At 43.6% G+C, this 26,329-nt stretch overlaps 1 protein-coding gene across 1 annotated transcript in view; it reads left to right on the forward strand.

The window, feature by feature from the left end:
• The window catches only part of Tekt3 (tektin 3), a 41,214-nt gene that overhangs the window by 2,038 nt on the left and 12,847 nt on the right, over positions 1–26,329 (forward strand). The window contains exons 2-6 of the mRNA XM_036198191.1: positions 5,801–6,408; positions 9,264–9,347; positions 18,896–18,966; positions 22,600–22,743; positions 25,292–25,514. Coding sequence (XP_036054084.1) covers positions 5,830–6,408; positions 9,264–9,347; positions 18,896–18,966; positions 22,600–22,743; positions 25,292–25,514 — 1,101 coding nt within the window. The 5' untranslated portion in view covers positions 5,801–5,829. The remainder of the gene's footprint in view (positions 1–5,800; positions 6,409–9,263; positions 9,348–18,895; positions 18,967–22,599; positions 22,744–25,291; positions 25,515–26,329) is intronic.

The following is a 26,329-nucleotide window of genomic DNA, read 5'->3' on the forward strand; positions in this document are numbered from 1 at the left end:
ATCCTTGTAGATATGAGATAAATACAGTGTTAACAATCTTACTAAATGTTGCACATACATGCATAGAGAGTGACTGATAATTTGGAGAGCTAACTCTGTAAAAGGCACAATCAGCAAATTCATCCAGGGTATTTTGAAAACTGAGGGTACTAGTTCTTTAAAAGTATGATAGATGTTAGGCATGTCTGCACTCAAGAGTATGAGGCAGGAGAACCATGAGTTCCAGACCATACTTTGTTTTTTTTAAATATCCCAAATTAAAGTTTGGTAGATATTATGACTCTTCTTGTGTCTGTGACCAAATACTAGGCCAGAAGTAATTTAAGGGAGGAAGCATTGATTTGGGCTACAGTTTGAGGGGGTGTTGCCCATCATGGCAGGGAGAAATGAGGCAGCCAGTCACATTGCACATTTGTATGCATTCAGGAAGAAAACACCCACAGGAAACGAGTGGGGTCATATAACTCTCCAGACACTCACTTCCTCAAGAGATGCTCCACCCCCTGAAAAGTTTCACCATCTTCCAGAACAGTGAAGCCAGCTGTGAACCAAGGGTCAAAAATGGGAGCCTACAGGGGACATTTCAATCCATACTATAACAGACTTCACCAGTGACACCATCTGGGACTGAAAATTTCTTTGAGAAAAGGTTATAAATTATACATCCCATTTGATTACCATAGGGCTCTGTGGGTTGTCAGTCTCTTCTTCAGTCAGTTTTGGTCATTTGCATCTTTTAAAACCTTTCCTTGGGCTGGAGAGGTGGCTTAGTGGAGTAAGTACTCGCTGTGCATGATGAGGATCGGATCCCTAGAACCCACATCAAGGCTGAGCAGGTGTGATGGTTCCTACAGCACTGGGCTAGGGTGTGTGGAGACAGAGGATCCTGGCTAGCTGGTAATCTGGGTTAGCTGGTATTGGAGAGCCCAGGGTTCAGCAAGGGACCCCTTCTCAATTCATGGAGAGTAAACGAAGAGGGCATCCCATGTCAGCATCAACTTCCAGTCTCCACGTGCCTGCACACACATGCGGTCACACACATTTGAGTTGAATTTAGCTCATCTGGTTTGGTTGTAAGCACCTTTATCATCTGAGCCAGCTCTTGTGCCTGTGTGGCCCACTGTCAGCATAAAGTTGGGAGTGTTGTTGCCTTATTAGCTTTTTCATGTTTGCTCATTTGGTGGTAATATTCCTCTTCCATTCTTAATTTGTCCTCTTTCTATTGGTGTGTATTTTAATATATTGCAGGCTATGTTTCACTTCTATCATTCATTTCAACCATACAACCCTTAAAATAGTATACTTTTCCCCAAACTCTCCAGCTGTGTTCTTATATAGTTTACTTCTATTTGATAAGTTATACAATACCTTTATTATTTTTGCCTTAAGCAACCATCCTTTAAAGAAACTTGAAAGTTAGAAAAGTTTTTAAAATGCTAGCACACATCCTCGCCATTTCTGGCATTCTTCATTCTTTGTGTTGGATCCAAGGCTCCATCTGGGATAATCCCCTTTGCCTGAGTAAGTTCCTTTGCAAGCCTGTTGCTGGTGAATCCTTTTGGCTTTTCTTTGAAAATCTTGTCTCTTGCCTTACTCTTTTGAGGGATGCATTGGTTGGGCTTTTGTGTTTGTTTTTGTCAGTTGGACACAGTGGTAGGTCGTCTGGGAAGAGGAAACCTTGGGAAAACACCTCCATCAGATTAGCCTGGAGGCAAGGCTGTGGGGCATTTTTCTTGAGTACTAGTGGATGTGAGGTGGTCCAGTCCACTGTGGGCATTTTCATCCCTGAGCAGATGGTCCAGAGTTGTGTTGGAAAAATAAGTTGAGTAAGCCATGGAGAACAAGCCAGTCAGCAGCCTTCCTCTGTGGTTCCTGCCTCTGCTCCTGCTTGAGTTCCTACCACAGCTTCCATCAACTGACAGATGATAATCAGGATATATAAGCCCTTTCCTCCCCAAGTGGCCTTTGGTCATGGTGTTACCACAGCCACGGAAAGCAAGCTAGACCGGGGGACATTTCACTTGCTAGAGAATTTCTGCCTCACGCTTTCTTCCAGCCATTTAAAGACTCTGTTCATGGCTAGCATGCAGCTCAGTTGTTGGAATGCTTGCCTAGCATGGGAAAGACTACGGGTTTGATGCCAGGCACCACAAAAGAAACATTAGGGGAAACTGCTGTCTGGCCCAAGTAGTTCCTGACACTCCTACGTTCCTTCTTAGACTTATTCTCTCTACTTGTCGTGCTGTTGCTGTGTTCTCTGAGTCTAAGCTTTTTCTTTTGGCCTGGCTTCCCGCAATTAAATTTGGATGGAGCCTTGGGGTGGCACTAGGGTATGTGTATGCCTGTGTGTGTATCTGTGTTTATCTTTGTTCAGTTTTTGGAATTTCTGTACTTTTATAGCCATCTAGAGACTACGATAGTTTCCATCACGTGTGGAAGGTATTCAGTTATTTCCTCCAGCATCTGGTCCCTCTCCTATAACGTCACAAAGGCCCAGTTCCTGTGCCTGCACACTGCCACTTCGGTTTTCGTTTTTTCTTTCAGTTAAAGAAACCCTCTGTTTCCGGTTAACAGGGCTTAAGTGTCCAATCTGCTGTTGGCCCCATATGCTAGGCTGAGGACATACTGTCTGCATTGGTCCTGCCTGTTGGATTGCCAGAGTCCCGGCTCTCTCTTCCTATCATTGTTCTTGCTCCAACCTTCCTGCCGTTTCCAGACTTGCCCCTACAGACTGATCCTCCTCAATTGTGGCCCGTATTTTCTGCCTGTTAGTAGATAGGTGATTTTTGACCAGATGCTGGACACTGCGAGGCGGCACGGTTGAGTGTCTTGATGTTGTCAGGCAACCAAGTCACTTGTGGGTCAATCTGATCACCCAGAGACCTGTCCTCAGGTTTTGCCCAAATGAGTCCTCAGTACACTATTCTTGCCTTTGCATCGTGATGGAATATCTATCAGACAAGAACTAGTTAGAGAGAGAAGATGAATTTGGGCTCAGGGTTTCAGAGGGTGCCTGCTTGGCCCCATGAGCGGGAAGGTAGCCAGGAGAGTGTGGCTCGGAAGGGCTGTTGTCCATGGCCAACCAGCAAGCTGAGAGTGTGTCAAGCAGCCAAGGGTGACACACCCTCAAGGACTTGCCCCTGGTGGCTTACATCCTCCAGCTGGAATCTGCATCCTAAATGTTTCTACAACCTCCCAAAGCAGCACTACCAACCAGGGACCAGGCAGCAAACCTGACCCCATGCCTGACTTCTCATGTTCAATCCTAAGTGTTTTCACCTCAGGGACTTCAAATGTGTGACCTCTCTAACATCTTCACTGGCTGCCTCTGGGAACACGATAGATTCTAATCTTGCTCACCTAAGTTCAAAGCGCATCCCGACCTTTATACTCTAGAAATAGTTCAGCTAACAACCCCGCCCCTGGGGTTTGGCAAAGTTTGAGGAGGGTCCCTGGATGCATGTGCAGATGATGCCTAATTAGAGGCTCACATGCATCCCTGTGTGGGTTCTAAGCGGTCTTTGCGTAGCTTCCGTTTTCTCCAGTTCTGCTTGACAACTTCTGGCTGTTGAGGCTTCTCTAGAGTCTGGTCACTTCCTCAATACAGAGAGCCTGCCAAGCCCTGGTCCATTTCATGTGTTTTTCCCACAGTGATCTGGAAATTGCCTCCAAGCACAATGGTGCAACAATCCGAGGGCTCCCTCGTTATTTGCTCCGTGTTGCCTGTAGACCAGTGTGTGGAGAGGCGCTGTCCCATGTATTGGATCCAGGTTTTTAGCTGGACAATTTTGACTAGTCTACCATGGGCTGTAAGTAGGAATCCTGTTTGAGTTTTAAACTTTCCTTAGGCCATGATACTTTCAGATTTCTTTACCAATAACAGCCCAGATTACATGATGGTGGAGAAATTTGGTAAAACATCACCAAGGGATGATTTTCATTCCAACTTCCTGGGTGGCTTTAAAGATGGCTGGAGTTCCAGTTGTGGTTATAACATACTTGGTTTTTTGGAACTCATCACCACACGTGAATCTACATCCTGTCCATCAGTCCAGATCCTCAGCCATCCCTTCCCGAAAACAAAGTTCTCTCTGTGTAGCTTTTTCTCAGTCCATGTGTTTCATATTGCTTATGAACCTGCATTTCCATGGCTGTGTGGTTTCATTTGTGACAATTTTGGATTGTGATATCTCAAGATGTCAACATTGCAGGTGTTAGAAAAATCCATGTGGTAGGCCGCCCTTCAAATTCCACTGTCAGAGCACCAAGTGACCCTCTGGATTTGGGATCCTTTATTGTCAAGCTTTAACCAAAGCCAAATAGAAAGTTGGTTTTTTTTTTTCTTTCTAGAAGAAAACTGTTATTTTTGGATATGGATATGACAAGGGAAACATGTTAGAAGGAAGGCAGCCTTAAGGTCCCCAGCACCTCAAGTTGCTTTGAACTTGTTTTTTAAGAAAAGCAATGTTTAAAGTGTCAAACTGAAGTAAAGAGTTGCCAGGATAAAGTGACCAGGAACAAAAGGAAAGTAGGATTCAGCAGACAGGGCAGGGGAAGTGTTACCTGGGCCACTCTGGCACAAGCAGCTTTTCTATGATGTGGTCGACACAGTTCTACAAATCAGTTATTCTGTGGTTTTGGTTGAAAGGCATTAGTATATAGCTATTTAATCTTTCTTTTTATCAGCATAGTGCATCAAATTGAATATGACTTCATTCTTCTCTTTTTAGCAACAGGTCTATAGACATTATGTCCCCAGCAGAATTATACTTACATTCCAAAAAGTGTGTCACAGTATATGGTGTCCTGGTCTTCCCAGGAGCGCTAGATTAAAAAACAAAAAACAAAAAACAAAGTACATTCTAGAATAATACATACTGTGATTAGTATAACCCAGTAATTCAGTGTTTTGTATTTAAAAAGCTCTGCACATATAAGTGACACATCAGTAGATGTTTATAGTACATAGATAACACATATCTACAAGCAAATGGAATAATTTGAAACACTACAACCAATAACGAGCCATCCACAGTGACTCCGTCTGAGTAGTTAGTGGACTTTTAGGGGAGAAGGGAGATTCACTTTGATATCATTTACTCCTTTCCACTGGTAATTTAACAGTTAACAATTATTGGCCCAAGCTCATCCCAGATATCCCTTCTAGCCATGTGGCTGGTCAACAGTTTCTATGTTGGAGGCTCTTAGAGGAGGTGTCTCATACTCTCATTGAAATTTCTGCACACCAGCCTCCCCAAGGCCACCCGCTGCATGTTTATTAGTAGGGCATGATGGAGCAGGGGAGTCCTGCCAAGGAGGTGCTTCCTGCAGGGCTGCTCCAACAATCCAAAGAAGAGAGTGCTGGTATTGATCCCTTGGACTTGTAGACGAAGCTGCAGAAGGTGAATCTGCCCCATTGTCATACAGCAGGGGTAGGATTTGAATCGTTTAAGTGTATAGTTAACTATCTGTTTAAACACAAAGGCACACTCCTGATTTGAGTTTGCACTCAATATTATTAGTCTTTTATTTTAAAACATTTGAATTTCAAAAATTCAAATGGCCAATATAGAAACTTACTACCTTCATACATTTTAGAGACACAGGGATGGAAAATTTTTTGAAATTATCACCAAGAAATACTGATGATGTAAGAACAGGTATCTAAGGAGCCCGGGAGCACCACAGCTGGTACTATATCTAATGTAATCTTCTATGGGTATGCTACATAAGATTAAATAATATGATATTCTCTCCTTTCCTTGTTCCCTCTCTCCTTCCTTCCATCCCTCCTTTGCAGGAGAGATTTTCAAATTGTGCTTGGGCACCATGGAGCTTTTAGGTTCTACGTTAACGGCTACTTATGCCCGCCCGCAACCAGCACCAACCAGTTTTCTACCAACCATTGGTACCATGACGTCGAGCTATCGGGACCGCTTTCCCCATCGTAATCTGGCACACAGCTTGAGCCTGCCATGGAAACCGAACACATACTACAAAACGGCCTCCAACTATCCAACTTTGGCCCCATACTGCACGAGAGCTCAGAGAGTGTGTGAGAGCACTATGCTCCCCTTCATGTCCAACAGAACCACCCTCTTCACAAGGTATACTCCTGATGACTGGTATCGGTCCAATTTAGTCAACTACCAAGAGTCTAATAGCTCACGGCATAATTCAGAGAGACTCAGAGTGGACACATCTCGCCTCATTCAAGACAAATACCAGCAAATCCGGAAGACCCAGACAGCCACTACCCAAAACTTGGGAGAGCGTGTCAATGACATAGCATTTTGGAAATCTGAAATCACGCATGAGTTGGATGAAATGATTGGAGAGACAAATGCACTTACTGAGATTAAGAAAAGGCTGGAGAGGGCTTTGACGGAGACGGAAGCCCCTCTGCAGGTAAGGATGGGAGTTGGGGTGAAAGGTGCTGCAGTTCTGTTATCGTAGAGACACACGCATCCATAAACTTGTAAGTGGGATCGGTAAATGGCCAACCTTTGCCATTTTACTCCTATGACACATAGTGAGTTCCTGAGCGAACTCCGAAAGCAAAGCAGACGAAAGAAACGCCATGTTTTCAGTTCAATGTGTCATCTTATTAGTTCTTTAAGAGGCTGGCCTAATCTTTGCAGGTTCTAGGTTAAGATGAAAATGGAAGAAAATATTTGTTTGAGAAACTTTTAATTTTAATGGAGCGGGGCAGATGGCTCATCTGGTGAGACTTTTGCCTTGCAAGTAGGAAGACTTGAGGTCGATCCCCAGGACCCATATGAAACATCAAGACGTGGTACATGCTGGCAGTCCTAGCACTGAGGAAGTGGAGGCGGGGGGATTACAGGGGGTCACTGGCCAGCCAACCTAACCTAATCAGTGAGTTCCAGGCCAATGAGAAACTCTGTTTCAGAATGAGGTTGATGGTATCTGAGGAAGCACAACACTCAAGACTTGACATTTACATACACACACATGCATGCACACACACATACACACAGAGAAACCTGCATACACACACAAACACACATATATGCATACATATACCTGCACACAAATATATGCACATATACACATGTGTGTACATGCATACACATAAACATATATACCTACAGGCACATGCAAACGTGCACACATGCACTCGTGTGTACCTACACACACACACACACACACACACACACACACACACACACACATACACACACACATACACACATTTACAAATAAAGTTTTTTAAAAAGAAAATTAAAAATTTTCTGTCTGTGTCATGAAGTAAGCCCTTGGTTGCTGTGATTGCATAAATGATCAGATGAGACTTTGTTATAAATCTGTTTAGGATTCCTTTATTAAACAGTCAATGAGGCTGAGTGTAAGCTGGTTGCCATGGTCATGCAGGCAGCACTCGATTAGTTGCTGGTGTCTGATTAGGCTTTGAGTGGGCTCCAGTCACCTATGACCCTTGTACCACACCATGGGCCCTCCAACCCCTTCATGCCCACCACCACAGAAAGAAGGCATTCCATGCCTCACGCCGGGGAAGGCATATAAATTAGTATGTACCTCAACAAATGCAGCCAACACCAGTCGTCTCCATGTGGAGTACTCACGGGAGGTCACATGGTATTTGTAGTGTAAGAGCAAGGCCCAAGGGGCTGCAAGGCTAGTGATCTGAGGAGTCTGTTGGGCATCGATGCCCAGTGTCTCTTCTGTCCCTTTCTCTCTCCACTAACCTGAAATACACAAATACACACAAGCTCCAGAATCCTCAGGGAGGTAGGGGGTGCTCACATAGGATCTTTTTGGAGTAATTCACCCTGGGTTGTTAAGACCCAGAAGGCCTCCAGTGCCTTCCCCAGGACCAACTCAGGGATTGAAAATGTCCTGAAAACCACAGCCACAAAGCCTGCGACTTAATTTCTCCAAGACTCTTGGTTGCTTTCCTCACCCGCCCTTCACGATTACTGAACCCTTGACTTGGTTCTAATGTGAGCTCTCTCCTGCAGTCTGTGCCTGAGTGTTCTTGTGGGACACAACATGGACTATCAAAACAGAATCAGAAGGTCCTGATTAGAGTCAGTGTTACATAGAAATAAACTTCAAAAGAGAAACCACAAACAACCACTTACTAGGAAGAAGGTTGTTAAAATGTACAGCGGTGGTTAAATCAGTAAGGTGGCCATTTCTAGCTTCTGACATTTGCAGCAATGGACACTCGTAACATTTAGGCTGAGCGTGTGCACTTGGGTGTGTCACTGGTGGGGCTGTGGGAGGAAGAGTCCTGAAAAGCAGTGTGGTGATATCCACTTAAATACTCCTGGTTCCCACAATCCACCAGCTCCTCATCCAGTAAATATAAATTGTACTACTCAAAAGTAGACATGTGTTCAGTTAGGGTTCAATAATACATTCCAATATGGCTCACATTTGATGTTTATAAAAGCTTAACATCATACATTAGTTTTGTGTCATGGAAAAGGTTTTGTGAAGGCATTTCGGCTACATAATGACCTCTCTGACATAATTCATGGTTAGCAATTTATGTTGCTGTTTTCCATTGTCATCATTAACATTCTCTGCCTGGAAGGACATTTTAAAACTTCAGTCTAATGTTTAGTTTGACCCTAAACAATAGTATACAATTGTAAGGACATTGTTGCCTCCATTTATTAAAATCAACCAAATAATAAGACAGTGGCGAGTATGGCTGGATCATGTCTTCTGTATTTTAATTCTTTTCTTTCTTTTTTTTTTTTTTTTTTGGTTTTTCGAAACAGAGTTTCTCTGTGTAGTTTTGGTGTCTGTCCTGGAACTTACTTTGTAGACCAGGCTGGCCTCGAACTCACAGAGATCCACCTGCCTCTGTCTCCTGAGTGCTGGGATTACAGGTATGTGCCACCATTGCCCAGCTCATTTCTACTTTTTTTCAATAGAAAATATTTAAAAGCGCTATCTCAAATTCTTTGTTTCCTGTAATCAAACTGTTTCTCTTCAATAAACTGATGCTGGGTACTTATATTAGTTGCTAGCTGATGGGCATTCATTTTGTCAGTTTCCTGAATTGGGATTTATTTATTTTTTTCCAATTTGTTTCTCGAGCAGACACCACCTTTCCGTAACAGCAAAGATCCCCCCACCAACCCCCCTGCCTTGAGAAGTCCAACTAGGGAGTCCCTGTTGACTTACTTGAAACAAGTTACTAGATGTTCTTGTCCCCAGCTGCTGTCAGTTTGCTGTGACGTGTTCTATGCTCTGTGGATCTGTAGGTTGCCCGAGAGTGTCTCTTTCACCGAGAGAAGAGAATGGGAATCGACCTAGTTCACGACGAAGTTGAAAAAGAACTACTGACGGTAAGCATGGGTGGTGGGGAATGCTTCAATACTGAGAAGTTTCTTGTTGCAAGTGTGTGCTTAAGTGAAGAAACAAAGCCATGGTGTTGTCTACAACCATTTATAAGTGAATTTATAATGCCTAGCAAAGGTCCATTCTCTTGGTTTTATGAGTAATGTGTGTTGACCAAGAGTTTTAAAAATACAGGAAAGAATAAAGAAAGATTAGGTGTTTGCAGCCCCATTGCATGCAAATCAGTGTTGATTTTGGAATATTTCAATCATTCTGTCAAAATGTTTAGATAGACACCACTGGACCACATGGCACTGACATGCACGCATCTCCAAGATTGCTCTCATGCAGTATTTGTGAATGGGAAAGCTCCTTCATTCATTTAAAATGGTGCTGAGGTCATTTTCCTTATCACTGCATATCCCCGTGGCAACAATTTTGATTATCCAATTCCCAGAGTTCACAGTGTAAAGGTAACTAACACAGCTCAGTCTTCCTTTATCGGACAGTTTGGTAGTTTACTTATCCCACACACTACTTGGCAATATGGGCTTAGTCTCCAAGGAAGGCATGGGCTCTGGTCTCTGTAGCTTAATGCCACCATGGTGTCAAAGGGCATAAACATCTGGGGAAGTTTTGGTCCACTGCCCAGCTGCCACCCTAGAACCAATGTGTCCCCATGCTGCTCTACAAATTCTCTCAAGCTTTCTGGCACTTTCCACCTGCTCAATCTGATTTACTTCTCAATTTTCTCATTGTTCCGCACTACCTACAGGAACATCTCTACAGTCTGTTAAAGTTTCAGGCCTCCTGTGCTCCTGGCTAAGACACTAAATTAAACACTAGTTCTTCACATCCACTGTTGTGCCAAACAACTTTAAAATTTTTGATTTAAAAATTGATTTAAAATTATTATTATTATTTACTGGTCAAAGCCAGCATCTGCTTGTCCTTCCTCCCCAATCACTTCCCAGCCTGTCCTACCCTGTCGTCCACTTCTTTCTACTCATGGTAGAGTGCTCTTGGCTGTAGCCATGGTCTCCTTGAACCTTCCTGTCAGCCTTAGCTCTTTCTCTGAAAGCCGAGTCCTATGCAATTCCCAGACACGCTCCCGCCCCATGTTTTTCTTTGATGTACACTATCACCAATTCTTTCCATCTTCTGGGAAATATCCTCAACTCGATGATGCCCAGAGGATGTAAATTCACTGGGACCTTCCACTGTGCCTCCCTCTAATTTCTCAGCCCATTTTCCCCTCAGAATCACAAGATTTCTGCTGTGATGAACCCATCTTCTCTGTCCCCAGATTTTCAGGGTCCCACTACCTTTTCTTTGTTTGTTTAATCCCTGATGAGAAATTATTTTGAGCTAGTCTATCAGTGTTTCTCTTTCACGTCATTTTGAACTTTTGAAATGACCATTCCATTAAGAACGATGAAAGTCATCACTCTCTCATTGCCTAGGAGTAATTAGGATCTGCGCATCATGAATGAAATGGCTTTGCCTTGATGGGCCCTTACTCTGCACTTTCTTCTTTCCTGGTCTCTGATGAATCTCACTATTCATGAAGTGATCTGTCATTGTTTTGCCACCGTAAATGGGAGGGGACTTAGGAGCTGTCCCTTGGCCCATTGTTTTCACTGATCAGAGGTGTCCTGTGGGAAGTAAGTGTGAAGCCCATTTTAACGGCTTAACCTCAGGGTGCCCATTAAACACACTTTGGTACTTTCAAGAAGTTTTTTGAAACCTGGCATCTTTTAATGTTTCTGCTATTGTTGGAGGAGCCCACAAACCTGAGCATACGTTAGAACCACCTGGTGTCTGGGCTGAATTCACAGAGAGTCTGGTTCAGATTTGGAGTGGAGACTAGTTTTTAAAAATATTTCCCAGGCAATTTTAATGAACAGGCGCAGCTAAGAACAAGCATCTCAAAATGTTGAAGAGAGCTGGGGAACACTCAGTGGGTAAAAGCCCTTGCATAGTGTGCGGACTGAGTTTGGATCCCCAGCATCAACAAAAAGGCCAGGAATGACCACAGGGAGAGAGAGCGATGAGTAGAAACAGGAGGATCACTGAGGCTCGTTGCCCACTAGCCTGCTTCCAGGTTCAGTGAGAAACCCTGCGTCAAAAGGAAAAGGTGGCCAGTCAAGGAACAGGATACTCAATGTCCTTCTTGGGTCTCTGCATGTGAGCGCACATATATAAATATATATATTTAAATGCATGCATGTACCACATACTCACGTACAACACACATACACACACAAAAAAATGTGAAAGAAACTTAATGTGATCTAAGGAAGTGGACATGCCATGTTCATAGATGGGACAATTTGACTGTGTTGAGATGGCAATACTTCCTCGGTGACTTCACAGATCCAGCATAATTTCTATCAAAGTCTCAGCCTTGATCCTAAAATTCATACACAAGTCGAGGCATTCACAGGGGTTGTAATAATACTGAAAAAAGAAGATAACTGGAAGATTCTAACAGCCCAGTAAAATGCATTGCTACATTGTATTGTGTAAGATAGTGTAACACATATGGAGGCAGGTCAATGGAATGGAACTTAAGTTCAATGAGAAAACAATGGTCTCCAAAACAATGGTCCTCGGACAATTGGATGTCCATGTCAAGAGTAAAGAACTCACATCTCTTCACATACAAAAACATCACATAAAAATGGGTGGGAGACTAAAGCGTTAAAGTGATCAAATGCTCAGGGAAAGTGTGCACAAATAATTTTGACACTGGAGTAGGTGGCAGTGTTTTAGACACAACACTAAAAGTAAAACTTTGGTTATTTTACAAAACATAAGATACATCACCAAAACTGGAAAATTGGTCCATCAAAGATGATTATCATTAACAAAAACCTTCACATATCATATATCTGTTATGGTCTTGTATCCAGCCTATATAAATAATGATTAAGAATTTTAGAGATAAACAAATAATCCAATTTTTAAGAATGGTCAAGTTCTCTAGTCTTTTCTCCAAGGAGGAGAAGGCATGAAACTACTAAGTATCATTAGTCACCAAGAAAATATCAATCACCTTTCATAATGAGACTCATTCATGCCCACTAGGATGGTGGTGGCTATACAGAAAATAAAAGCTGAGACTGTGGAGGGATTAGAATCAGTGCACATTGCTGGTGGGAATGTAGAACAATGCATGTGCTTTAGAAATGATTAGAGTCACTACAGAATCCAGTGACTCTACTCCCAAGTATCTACCCAAGGGGAAAGGAAACCACATGACATGAGGGAAAAGCTTGCATGGGAAGACGTACAGGAACAGTATGCAGAACAGCCCCAAAGCGAAAACATCCTAATGGAAATCCCATAGTAGAGAATCCCTTTGGCGACTCCATGTAGATTAGTGGGTGTCTAGAAGGAGGCCCATGGGAGGCTAAAGCTTGGTGGTGAGAGTTGCTTCTTGGGTCCAGATGATGAAAGTGCCCTGACTTTGGTTTTGATGGTGGATGTACTAACAGACACTGAGCTGTGTACTTTGAATAGGTGAGTGGTGCTGTCTATATGATCTGTGCCCCGTAGACCTATCTATGAGAACCAAGGAGCACTGAATCAGAGGTTGATGTTTTTCAGCTCAGTAGCAGAGGCCATCTTATCTCAATGTTAAGCCTGCAACTAGAGTAATAGCTCATTAATTCAAATGTGTTCTGTAATTCAATGTAGTGAACACACACACACACACACACACACACACACACACACACACACAGTGATTCTTTCACTATTATATACAAGCAGTAATTATAGGCTGAACATCCCTACCCCCAAATTCAAAATCTGCAATGTTCCAAAATCAAAACATTTTGAGCATGAAGATTGCCCCACAAGTAGAGAACTGCATACCTGACCTCATGATAAAACATAGGCACATACTATACAGGTTTGTTAAATCACCTTCAGGCTGTGTGCAAGGTGTATCTGTGACATAAGTGAATTCTGTGTTTAGACTTGTGTCCCATTTCCTAAGATGTTTCACCATAACTATGCAAATATTCCACATTCTGAAATCTGAAATGCTCCTGACCTGAAGTATTCCAGATGAGGGACACTCGCTGTATTCAGCCATCTCTTACAGAATGGCTTCTCTTGGGGAACCGTCATGAGGACATCTATCCATGTCTCTGATAGCATGGTGTTTCTTTAAACTCTGAAGCCAAGTGTGCCTGGAGAGTCATTGCACACCCAGCCAGTTCGGGCTGTGCCCTGGGACTCAAGCCTGGTCTGCTAATCAAGAACTGAGCTGAGGCTCTGACCCTGCTCCCAGTGGCCAGTTTCACTTCCCTCCCATGTTGCAGAAGCAGAAACACTTCAGACTTCAGGGTTTATTAGGAATGCACAGCAATGAGTCTGGGAGACAGGCCTGTTTCAGCACAACACAGCCCATGAGGGCACTGCTCCGAGAGGGGGTTGAATAGAACCCTGATCTCAACAAAGAAAGAAGATATGGGTAAGGTCCAACCATCTGTACTATCTTATGGCCTCCTTACCTAGGATTCTGTGTCCAGACATGCTGTGGTTCCAAAGGTTTCCCACAAGCAGGCATGTCAGAAAGGCTAGCCATTTGCTAGTCATCTTTAGTGGACACATCAGCAAATACTAAAAATGCAAACTGGTAATGAGCATTGTGTGTGGGATCAAAGGGCCTTCTCTTGTAGATGAGATTTTTCCATGATCTAGGTTCCACTGGAACTGCAGTCTGATTTTAGGAGCTGGATTGCAGCAGATTATTCAGCTGTGGTGTTTTACACTCTCTGAACCTCCAAAACACAGTTATGTGAATACACAGAACCACACAAACAGTTTCAACCTCCTGGGTACAGGGTCTGGATTAATAAGGACACCCATGAAATGATTTTAAATCCACAATTCAGGCTGTAGCCTAAGGCCAGCACTTGTCCACATCTGTAGTTGGACATCAGTGTTCTTGGGGTGCTGGTCATGTTACTGAGAGAGAGCCTGAATTTCACATGAGTATTAAGTTCTAACATGAGGGAAATGACCTCTTGTGTGAGTTTTCCTGGGAAGACGTGAACGAGTGTCACAGCACATCCTAGATGTGGGAAGGGATGAAAAGCCCAAGAAAAGATTCTACCTAATTGTACTTTAGAGAACCATTGAGATTATTGGGTTTACCTATTGGAGTATGAGTAAGGAAAGATCAGGTAGTGTGGCTGAGGTGAGCATGGGTAGCTCAGAGGCAGCTGTATTCTGGAAAAGCCCAGCCCAGTGGGGATGACTGACACACAAAAGCTATTCCTTGGATCTCCCTGCACAACTTGAAGGCAGCTTGGCTGTTCTTCCCCAGCCATCTCACTGCCTGAATTACCTTCTGCAGAGGCTCCGTGAGTCTCTTGACTTTCAGGAACCTGGAACCTTGCGAGTTTTGTTTACATCTTGGGCTTTATGCACTTCCCTCCTCAATCCAGGAAGGCGTGTTTAAGTTTGGAGAAAATGCCTTCTAGAAGACTTGCCACCTCCCGGAACACTGTCTGTCTGCTAAGCGTGGGCTTCTTTCCTTGTGGGTTGCAGTCACCTCTGGGGGTGTGTTACAGGATTTACGGGGGTCACAAACATTTGACAGCAGTGGAAGGGTTCTAAACATTCAAAATCAAAAATTAATTCCAAACCAAACTTGTAATGACCCCGAGGTCTTTGAAAGTGCTCATCCATGTTGTGCCATGGGACTTCACTGCAGTCTTGGTTCTGAACACACAGCACGCACTCTTTGGGATGGGCACGCCAACATTCCACAGGAATGCTGCCTAAAACCTCACCTCAGAGTTGAGATATCGGATGACATGAATTACAATGTTTTTCTAGACATAATTTTCTGCTCTTATGGAAACATGATGGTTGAATGACAGGGTTTCTCTGTGTAGCCCTGGCTGCCCTGGAACTCACGCATAGACCAGGCTGGCCACGAACTCACAAAGATCTGCCTACCTTTGCCTCCCTGAATACTGGGATCAAAGGCGTGTGCCACTGTCACCTGGCTCAAAGAACTGCTTTAAACAAATTTCTTTTTGATTTATGAACACAAAGTGTTTGATTTGCATACCTATTGTAAGTAGACTTAATATCATCTAAAAATTTCTCAGGCAAAGGAGATTATAAGTGAAAAAAGTTTAAGGAGTTCTGGACTGAGCACTTAGCTCTCTGTGCAAAAGTCCAGGAAAGTGTCATGGTCCTTACCCTTCCTTTATGACTCACCCTTGGACACAGTAAACCAGTGGCAGAGCTGGCATCTGAAGCAGCGCTGGTTGATGTCAAAGCAGGTGCGTAGCTACAGTTGTACCAGTCAGAGTGCTAGGCAACACATTTTCAATCAGGGTGATGGAAAGGCAAGGGCTGCATAGTCTATACCATGGCATCCCCACTCTGCACAACACTGTTCTAAGAATACAGTTCATACGAGGTGGGTGACAGCAGGGGATGAGCTGTGAAGGGATCACTTGCTCCATTAGGAGGCTTAACTCAAGCCTCCCTGGTCACCAAGACAAAGCTCCTGTTCGGCTTTTGCCCAAAGTCCTGCTGGTGAGACCACATAGCTGTCAGGTCATACACTGATAATTTGAGACTCTCTGGGAAGTCAGGTCACAGTGTGGTGTCTACTACTCCTCTCCAAGTCTAGGCACACACTGGCTGTTATTCCTCCCCATGGCAGAGTCCAGAATCCCAGGCCCACTTTCCAATTCCTACAGGTGTGGCTGTGCTATGCCAGCGGCTGTGGTCATGGACTCATTGGACCCAGGCCACCTCCACAGCTTCTGCCTTCTGCACATGCCCACTACCTCCTGTAAGCATTCATCTCAAGGCGGGGGAGGGATGGCTGCACCACCCATAGTTCCACTGCAATAGAAATTCAGATTGACAGGTCAGCTAAGACTGGATAGCTCCACTGCAGGTATGGATGCAGATTGACAGGTCAGCTAATGCTGGACAGCTTTACAGGACCCATTTTTAGTCTTTCCTTGCTCATGTAAATTCCTCTTTCTTTAACCATCTACTGTTCTTCATCCGAATTTATTTGAATTCACAATAAAAACTATTGTTCAAAGATAAAAAATATTAAGTCTTATTAAATGCATTTCCCCACTGGAAATCCCAGTAATTTCCACTAAGTTTGTGAAAATTGTATATGGAAACACACTGCACATACTGTAGAGTGCTCTCATGTTGCTTTCTAGACAAGACTCCATGCATCCTTTGATACCCCCCTCTCCTTTCCTCCCTCTCTCTCCCTTCCCCTCTGCCCCTCCTTTCTATGTCATCAAGATAGAGGAAAGTTAAACAATACAAAAATTTAAGACTCTTAGTATCCCATGACTATTTGTGAGAACAGCCAGAGCTTTGTTACAACAGGGAAGTAGAGCAAACTCTTAGTTGACTCCACTGGTCTTGAGCATTTAAGAATCAGACAGCAGGTTTAACATTTTAGGCATATTCAGTACTGTCTAAACATGTATGTGGCGTGTTCATACGTGTGTAGGAGTGTACATGTCTACATATGTGCATCCATGTAAAGACCAGAGGACAACATCTGTAGATGGTATTTCTCTGTGTCCCATAAGCTAGTTCCCAAATAACTACTCTGAGACTTATTGTTAATTATAGAAGCTCACCAATAGCTTAGGCTTGTTACTAACTAGCTCTTACAACTTAAATTAACTCATATTTCTTGTCTACCCTCTGCCATGTGGCAGTACCTTCTTTCACCATGGCATGTTCATCTTGCTTCTCTCCACATCTCCTCAAGACTTTCGGACTCCGCCCTTCTTCTTCTTCCCAGCATTCTCTCTGCCCTGAAAATCCTGCCTAGCCAGTAAGCTCTTTATTAACCAATTAGAGTAATACATATTCACAATGAACAAAAGGATTATTCCACAGTAAATATCAGCTGTCATTCCCTGGAATATTTATTCTTTTGAGGCAGGGCTTCCCATTGGCCCAGAGCTCATCAATGAAGTTGGACTGGCTGTCCAGCAAGCTTTCAAGGATCTGCTGGTCACAGCTTCCCCAGGCCATCATGTCTGGTATCTTTGTATGGGTCCTGAGAATCAAACTCAGGTCCTGATGCTTGCAAAAGAATTGCTTTACTGCCTGAGCTCCCAACGCCCTGCAGCCCCCGACTCAGTACTTTAAACAATAAAGGAAGAGGATAACAGGTGAGTCACAATATCAGAGTGAAGAAAATTTCATAATCAAATTAACAAAGACAGAAACCCAAAAAGTGTTTGATAGCATCCTAGAAATTATGTCAATATAAAGACATCATGCATAAAATTATAACACATCCGATGGGAAAGAACTGATTTTTGTTTTGTTTTGTTTTGAGATGGGGGCCTCCTCCTCTGTAATCCAGGCTAGCCTTAGACTTCAACTCCTGAGCATCTCAGCCTTCCTTGTGCCTTAGACCACAGATGTCTACCACCACATGTGGCTAAGGATTACATTTCAAATATGTGAAGAACATTAAATATATCCTTCTATTAGCCTCCAAACACAGGCAGGTTGGCTATTTGTCTTGGGGCAAGGGTTGGACATTAGCTGGCTACCTGGTGTGCCAAAGGAAAGCAGACCCATTCACCATTATAGACAAATGCAGCTTTCCAGAAGGGAATTTTAATTTTATTTGCCAAACCTTAAAAACAGGCATGACCCTTGGCAGTGTCTACGTGTTTACACTGATTGTTCACAGAGCCTTGTTTAACGTCATGGGAAAGCATTCAAGTTTAAAATGCCACAAACCAAATATTAAGGATGACCCCTTTGTACTTAAAGAAAATGATAAAAATTATTATGGACACTTATTAAAAATGTCTGGAAGATGTTATTTGAGTTTGCAAATTTTATAATGTTAATAATATTCATTTCAGGAGGAAATTAATATTTATATGCTATGAAATAGCGTATATATCATTGTAGCCTCAAAATGCCACACATTTGGTCAAGTGAGTGGCATGGCTAACACAGGTGGTGGTTCAAGTGTAGGAACTGAGCCACAGGGCACAGCATGGCATCAGGTGGTTGACCTCCAGTGTGGAAGTCAATTTTGATGTTTGAAGCACAGAGCGGGACCAGGTAGTGTTGTGTGTACAGCCACAGAGACACTCCCAGGGCTCCATCTTCACTGGCTTTCTTTGCTTTTGAAGGAAAGCTGTTATGGAAAAAGGTATCAGTTAAATTGCACATCACCAGAATTCTAGGGTTTTTTGGTTGTTGTTCTTGTTTTGTTTTAATTAAAGACAAAGATAGAGTAGAAACGAAACACTAAAATTTTCCCTGCTCCAGCTTGGTCCATATCACAGTATCCCTCTAGGCCTATAAGAAAAGACTGGTTTGTATTATCATGGGGCATGCAGGTAATGAGTAGATGTAAAAAAAAAAAATTTAATGCTTAATGTCACAGATTTTCAAAAAATAAAATTTTCCTTTATTGATGGGTTTGAACATTGATGACTTTGGATGATATCCACAATGGAAACATTAATTGTGGTTTTGTTTTTCAATTGAGTAGGAAACTGATGGCATTTTGTGTTGTCAAGAGAGAATGAGGCGGCATCTGGATAAGGCGATTGCCCAACTTGCGTAAGCATTTCCTGTGTATCCAGTTTAAAGCCCAGCATTGAACCATACTTCTGCCTCCTGTGCACATTTCTCTTAATGCCGCATAAGAATGCGCGCGCACGCACGCGCGCACACACACACACACACACACACACACACACACACACACACGCAGAGACACAGGTAAACACATGGGCACACACATACACAGGCACACATGCATACACATTTTTATTAAGAGGTTAGGATAAGTGCTTAGATTTATTTATTTGTTTGTTTGTTTATTTGTTTGTTTGTTTATTTATTTATTTATTTATTTGTTTAATTTTTGAGACAGGGTTTCTCTGTGTAGTTTTGGTGCCTGTCCTGAATCTCACTCTGTAGACCAGGCTGGCCTCGAACTCACAGAGATCTGCCTGGTTCTGCCTCCCGAGTGTTGGGATTAAAGGCTGTGCCACTACTGCCCGGCAAGTGCTTAGAATTTTGTCCTCGATTTTTATTTAAAAAATAATTTGGGGACATTGTGGGAAGGGTGACCAGTGTTTCCTTAACTCAAGCATCTTTTACTTTGAGGCCTGTATTCTGTCCTGGCATTTGGAAAGGGAGTAGGTTGTGTCTGCCTTTTATTTTTATATTTCCTTAAAGACCCACCTCTCCTGATTATATCATCACAGCATTCACTGCGTCTCAGCACTGTTGTTAGGCATTATTCCTGTGCTGGAACACAACTCCCTCAACGATGGGTTCTCAGGCACTTCCTCTTTATGGCAAGGGCGGGAGGAGAATGGGAAATGAGGAGAAGAAGAAGAATGAGGAGGAGGAGGAGGAGGAGGAGGAGGAGGAGGAGGAGGGGGGGGGGGAGAGGGGGAGGTGGTGGTTCTTAAGTTATGGTAATGCCTGTCAGAATAGAAAAGGTACTGGCAGAGCCTGGTGACTTGCAGTCCTCTAGAAGTCCATGTTGGCTATGGTCACACAAAGAAGCAGTGTTGAAAGTGCCACCCCACCCAAAGAAATGATAGCCACGTATATACTGCTGTTATCAAAGATGACATGATACACCTCAGGTAACAAGTGTCACAGAGGCATCAAATTTCTACCGGCTTAGTTTGCCCAACCAAGCCTTGGAGTCAACACTGGGAAGGTTGGTGAGGATTGCACGCTGTGGTCCTCTGGAGGTGGCATTAGAAGGTTCTGTTATTTAGAAATTGGTGAGATGCACAAGTGATTATGGAGGCTGCCTGGCATGGTTTGGTTGTGAATGGGGTAGCTATGATCTGAACTCATGACTCCTTTAAGAATTTTCAAATCTACATTTAGCATGTTTCCAAGAGTCTATACTGATCTCCACTTTCTTTCATAATCCAAAAATCTGCTGTTATGCCTTGTGTCCTTGGCTTTTTGTGGCCACGTTGTTCCATGCTGAGCAAACTACATCTCTCTGTGAGTCTGCGTTACTGATTGGTCTCCCTTGGTTGTATTACAGGCCCTTGCACAAGGTCCTGACCATGTGAATTCTCCTGCTTGGATTTTTGTTGGTGACCCTTTAAGGAGCGTTCTTTTGCTTAAATATATAGCGGGCAGAGCCGACCTCACCTCCCTGTGTGGCTTTTCCATTGTACTCTCTCCACTTGTTCTGAATGTGACTGCCACACTCCCAGAATGCACATCAGCTGAAAATTGAACCTCCCTGGGCACTAACATGGCATGAAAGGTTCTTGACATCTTTGTTTATATGACAAGTTGATGAAGTACCATCCCACATACCTTCCCAGGTTGACTGGCAGGCTCCCCTCTCATCAAAGATGCCATCCCAAGAGAGGAAACCCATGGGGCGTGCTGGTCCTAGATCACAAGCCAGATCTTCTAGTCCAGAGTCCTAGCATAATAATCCAAAGCAGGAGGCTCAGTGGTGTCAAGGGGAGGCATCTTTTGCATGTGTTCTTCTAGAATTCATAAAACACAGACAGTTTGCCTGGGGCTGCCCTCATTCTTACTTTACGGAAAAAAAAGCTAAAGCATTATGCTAAGTGATTTGTCTGTAGGCACAGGCCACAGTGAGTGGAAGCTGCAGGCACCAGTTCATTCCATTGGAAGCAATCTTTACCAGGTGATTCCTGTGCCAGGCCTTGCTTAGGGTTCTAGAAGCATAGAAGTCATCAGTCATTCAATTGTCCTGCTTCTCACAGGGCACATGTTAACAGCTCTCAACTCTGTTTCTAGTATAGATCGTCCCAAATTTCAACAGCCTACTGGGGTCTACGTGTGGATGTGGAAAGGGCACTCAGGCTTAGTGTCTCCCCCAAACCCCCTCAGACCTCCTCCCACCGGTATGTCCCCCAGCTCCAGTGATGGATTTCCATCAATCCAGTGACTGAGCTCTTGATTATCACTGAGCTCCAACCTCCTGGGAGACTGGGTTGGTTCTTAACCACACTCAGAATCTGAACACTTCTTATCTCCTCTGCTGCCCCCTTAGTCTCTGCCATCTTACTCCCCAGAGTCACTGCTGTGGCTTCCCAGTAGGACTTCCCAGGTCTCAGCAGTCAGTCCTCAGCACAGCGACAGAATGATCTAGTTAAGTGGCAAGTCAGCAGTCTCCAGCTTCACTTAGAAGAAAACCTGGCCCTTCACAACATCTAGTGTCCAACATGTATGACCTGGTTGTCCTTACGCCAGGGCTTAGCATCCTCTGATGAAACCCCTCCTGACCACCCTGTGTGTAAAATCACCACCCCAGCTCTGGGGCTCCTGAATTCCTGTTTTGGTTTTTACCTGGCTCTTCCAGCCACACCAGCTGCCCATGGAGTGTGTGTATTGTCTATGTGTTCATGTGAGGACAAACTCCTCAGAGAAGAGGTTCTGCTGTGTTCACTGTTTCTCAGGCTCACACAACAATTATTTGTTAAATAATCAGTGGATATGAATGAAGATATGTTTCACCTGTTGCCCATGCTCACCTCTCATCCAGGGCTAGTCTCTGGGCTTGACTTGTGGGTCCTCTCTTTCCCTGGAATTCAGGCAAGACTGTATTACTGAGTTGCAGGGTCTCTTCTCTCCCGGAAGCTGGGCCACTGGGGCAGAGTGCTGGGGTGAACCATCATTTCCCTGACATGTTCTCAAGCACTCTTGGAAGCTGATTCTGACTCTTAATTTATGGCTCCTGGGAAACATCTGAGCCACAACATGGCCTCAAATTTAGCTTGCGAATGGATGGAGGGAGGCTTTGCTGTGTGTGCCTCATGAATTCTTGGGGAAATTATATTCAAAGCACAGAGAAAGGGGTGAGAACATAGATGCTGAATAGGAAGGAAGAGCAGAAAGAAATGGACATATGACTACAAACCAGTGTCCTGCTTGGAACTGTTGGTGAGCATTAGGATATATCATTCTCCCTCCACCTTCTCTCCCCACTTCCCTACCTACACCCCATGGACAGGAAACACGGAGGGTGGGACGAGGTGGGTCAGGGCAGGGTGGGGTTCTTATGACTCACATGCATGACCATCTCCACAGATGCTCCTTTTTAGTGCGAGTTGATTGTTTTGATGGAGGAGAGTTGTGGAAGGTTCCACCTTAAAAGGACAATGCCTGGTTGTTTGGGAAGTAGTTACCTGACTGGAAACTTGTCTCTCTTCTCTCCCCTGTATATTGTAGCTCAGACAGAGCTGCACAGCACGAGCTGGAGAAGGACTTGAGTGATAAACAGACAGCCCTCCGGATTGACGATAAATGCCAGCACCTGCGGAACACTTCGGAGGGCGTGAGCTACTTCCGGGGCGTGGAGAATGTTGATGCAACGTAAGCTGGCCCATGCCGTTCTGTGATTGTAATGTCGCTCTCTCCACTTTCATAATGATGCAGCATACAAGTCATCCTACTCCATTTCTTTAAAAAAAAACAAAAAAACAACCCAAAAAACAAAAAACTATCACAAGTTCCCAAGACTTGGTGATTTATAAGGAACATAAGGAACAGAACTTGGAGTCTTGGAAGTCTATGGGAGCAACTTCTTGAGATAGCTTCTTGTTTTTTTGTTTGTTTGTTTGTTTGTTTGTTTGTTTTTTTTGTTGTTGTTTTTTGAGACAGGGTTTCTCTGTCTAGCTTTGGAGCCTGTCCTGGATCTCACTCTGTAGACCAGGCTGGCCTCAAACTCACAGAGATCCACCTGCCTCTGACTCCCGAGTGCTGGGATTAAAGGCATGCGCCACCACCGCCTGAAAATAAAGAATATTTTTAAAGGCATTGATGCTTCTTAATGACACACTCATTACTTAAAGCAGTGGTTCTCAACCTTCCTAATGCTGCGACCCTTTAATACAGTTCCTCCTGTTGTGGTGACCCTCAATTATAAAATTATTTTCATTGCTACTTCTTAGCTAATTTTGCTACTGTTATGAATTGTAATCTAAATTTTTATTTATTTATTTATTTATTTGGAGATAGAGGTTTGCCAAAGGGGGTCGTGACCCACGGGTTGAGAACTGCTGACTTAGAGGCTGTATTTCCCAACAATGCACTGATTTAAAATGAGTTAAAATGGAGAGTGTATGTAAAGCAAGGCCAGGTGCCTGAAGATGAGGGACACACTTGGCCTTGACCTGTTTTCAGTAAGGTTTCATTCTAGTAGAGTCAGTCCTTGAGACTTGAACCATCCTGTATTTCTTTCTTTTTTTTTTTTTTTAAACATAAAAATGACACCTCTTGTGAAGAAAACCCAGACAAAAAGGCGATCAGACATCGCCAGTTCCTGGATGTCCTGTGTGCACAGGCTGGAAACTGTGCACGCTTTGCTCACCACTCACTGCTTGTTACATTTGCCTCACTGCTGGTTCTTTGCCAGACCCCTGGATGCCATTCTGGGGAGGGGCTTACAGTTTGAGCCCATCACTTCCTTAAAAAAAAAAACAAAAACAAAAACAAAACCCAAGTTCAATGGGGTGTCATTTACTTAGAATTAAAATGGCCGAGCTGCATGTGCATGGCCGTGGGCCTGTCATAGGTGAATGTCTGTGTAACCACAGCCACACGTAAGATGGAGGTTTTTCATAACCCTGTAAAGATCTCCACAGTTTCCGACACACCTATGTTTACACACTTCCTCTAAAGTGACTCCAAAATTGATTCTGTCCTGTGGGTGCCTGGTCCCATCTCTTGAGAGGTACAATATCAGTTACCACTTGGACTTTCACTGTTCAGGTGTGAATCAGAACCAGACCCTGTGTTCTATGTAGTCCCTACATGATGCCTTACTTGACTCAAGGTGAACAAGGAGATTATTTTTTTTCTTTTTAGCTGCCCAGGACTTAGCCTTTTGAAAAGCCCCCATTTTTAGCAACCCCTTACAAAATATATGGAGCATCCATGACATTATTTTGGGTCTAGCAACACTGAGTCCTATTCAACACTATAAGTACAAGCAAACAGGTACCACGTATTAAATCTACCATCCAGAGACACCCAACATTGACAACTTAATCCTTTCAAGTGTCCCTAGAGTGACAGATGCTAGTATATAACCTTAAAGAATGGTGTTGTCCACACACCATTATCTACACTCTATCCAACTTTTCACTGCTTGCTGTATCAATACTGTTCAATACTGTTGTTTGTGAGCTTAGTCTCCCTAGGTTAATAATATAGATTTATGAAGTAACTATTGGTGAGTTGGCATGCTATGTAGATTTTCTGTGCATATTAATCTAGCCTGCACTTTCATTCATTTAGGTCATTTCTAAGCTTGCTAAGCTTTATATAAATATTACTGAAATGAATGTCCTCCCATATCCATTTTTGGGAATACTATTTTCTGGGGACAGTGGAATTTCTGAGTTACAAACATTGAAGGAGTGAACTCTCAGTCTGTGTTACATTCCTATTGTCCAGCAAGACTAAACCAGTCCAACATTCTCAAGACAGTACACATTCCTAAACACATCCCCAGCTGCAAGTTCACACTTCTCTCTCGACTCTTCTGAAACCGTTTCTCAGTGCCCTGCTTTTTTTTTTTTTCCCTTGGCACATCTTTGGCTGCTCCCAAGCTTGACATGTTTGCTTCCGTTTATTGGGTTGGTCGTGACACATTTGTAAAGACTGTACATGCTTGCCCTTCAGTAATGCATCCCCAGTCTGGCAGAAGAATTGCTTTATGCCTATTAATACACTATTGGTTAATAGTAAAATAGCAATTGAGAAAAAAATTCAAATTAGCTTCCTCCTGTTGTTTCCATTTCATGCAACATGTCCAGGATGGGTGGCACGGGGGCCTTTCTCTTGCAGGATGAACACTCCCTGCACATCATCGGGGCTGACGTATCATTGCCGCCATCATCTCTCTTCCCATTTCCAGGGTGTCGGTGCCCGAGTCATGGGCCAAGTTTACAGATGACAATATTCTCCGTTCCCAAAGTGAGAGGGCAGCCTCCACCAAGCTGAGAGACGACATCGAGAATCTTCTGATTGTGACGGCCAACGAGATGTGGAATCAGTTCAACAAGGTGAACTTGGCTTTCACCAATCGCATTGCGGAGACCGCAGACGCTAAGAATAAGATCCACATTCACTTATCAAAGGTGAGGAGCTAGCTTGCTCTGGGCACTCTACCCAGGGCTGGGGGCAGAGTTCAGAGGTAGAGAGTTTGCTCGGCACAGGCAAGGCCCCTGGCTCCACCCGCCCCAGGATTGGAACATGAAAAACTAAATCCATCATTTGTCCCCCATCATTGCCTTGGACGAGGCAGGACACTGTGAGACTACAAATCTCTCACCACCTCCAGAAAAGCACCATAAGTCACACGGCTTCCTGGCCATCCAGACAGGAAAATTAAAAGCGGTACAAAGCACGCCATTTATTTCAGTCTACAGCCAGGTGTCAAAATGAAATGGGAATTCACTGGTATTTGGAACACAAAGAATGCACTATGCAGGGAATTAGTCTTTAATGGAAACAAAAATATTAGGATAAAGCTTAATGAATCACTGTATATAACTAGGAAGTGAATTTAGTAGGACATATGGTGGGGAGGGAGTTCGTTCGGGTCAATCATTTCAGATCCCTTTTCTGGACGACAGGACCAAATACAGGAAGCAGAAAGGTGGTGCTGAGTATTCCTGAGTTTGTGAAGTGGTCTGTGCTGGGAGTATAGGAGTTTACAGTGAGAATCTAATGAGAGGTTGATGCAGAAGTCACACTTCAAGATAAACAAGAAAGGCGCTATCTTTACTCCTAAATAGTAGTCGTTTTTGTTCCTGAGCAGATAGTAATAACAGTAGGAGATCATGCACTGTGATTGCCCATGACAAATGCATGTTCGGGGATTGAAAGGAGAAAGGAGTGTTCCAATGGGGTAACCCCATGAACAGAGCCCAAGAGGCAGTGACTAAGAGGC

This window comes from Onychomys torridus, chromosome 8 (genome assembly GCF_903995425.1).
Source record: "Onychomys torridus chromosome 8, mOncTor1.1, whole genome shotgun sequence".
In the NCBI taxonomy this organism is placed as follows: Eukaryota; Metazoa; Chordata; class Mammalia; order Rodentia; family Cricetidae; genus Onychomys; species Onychomys torridus.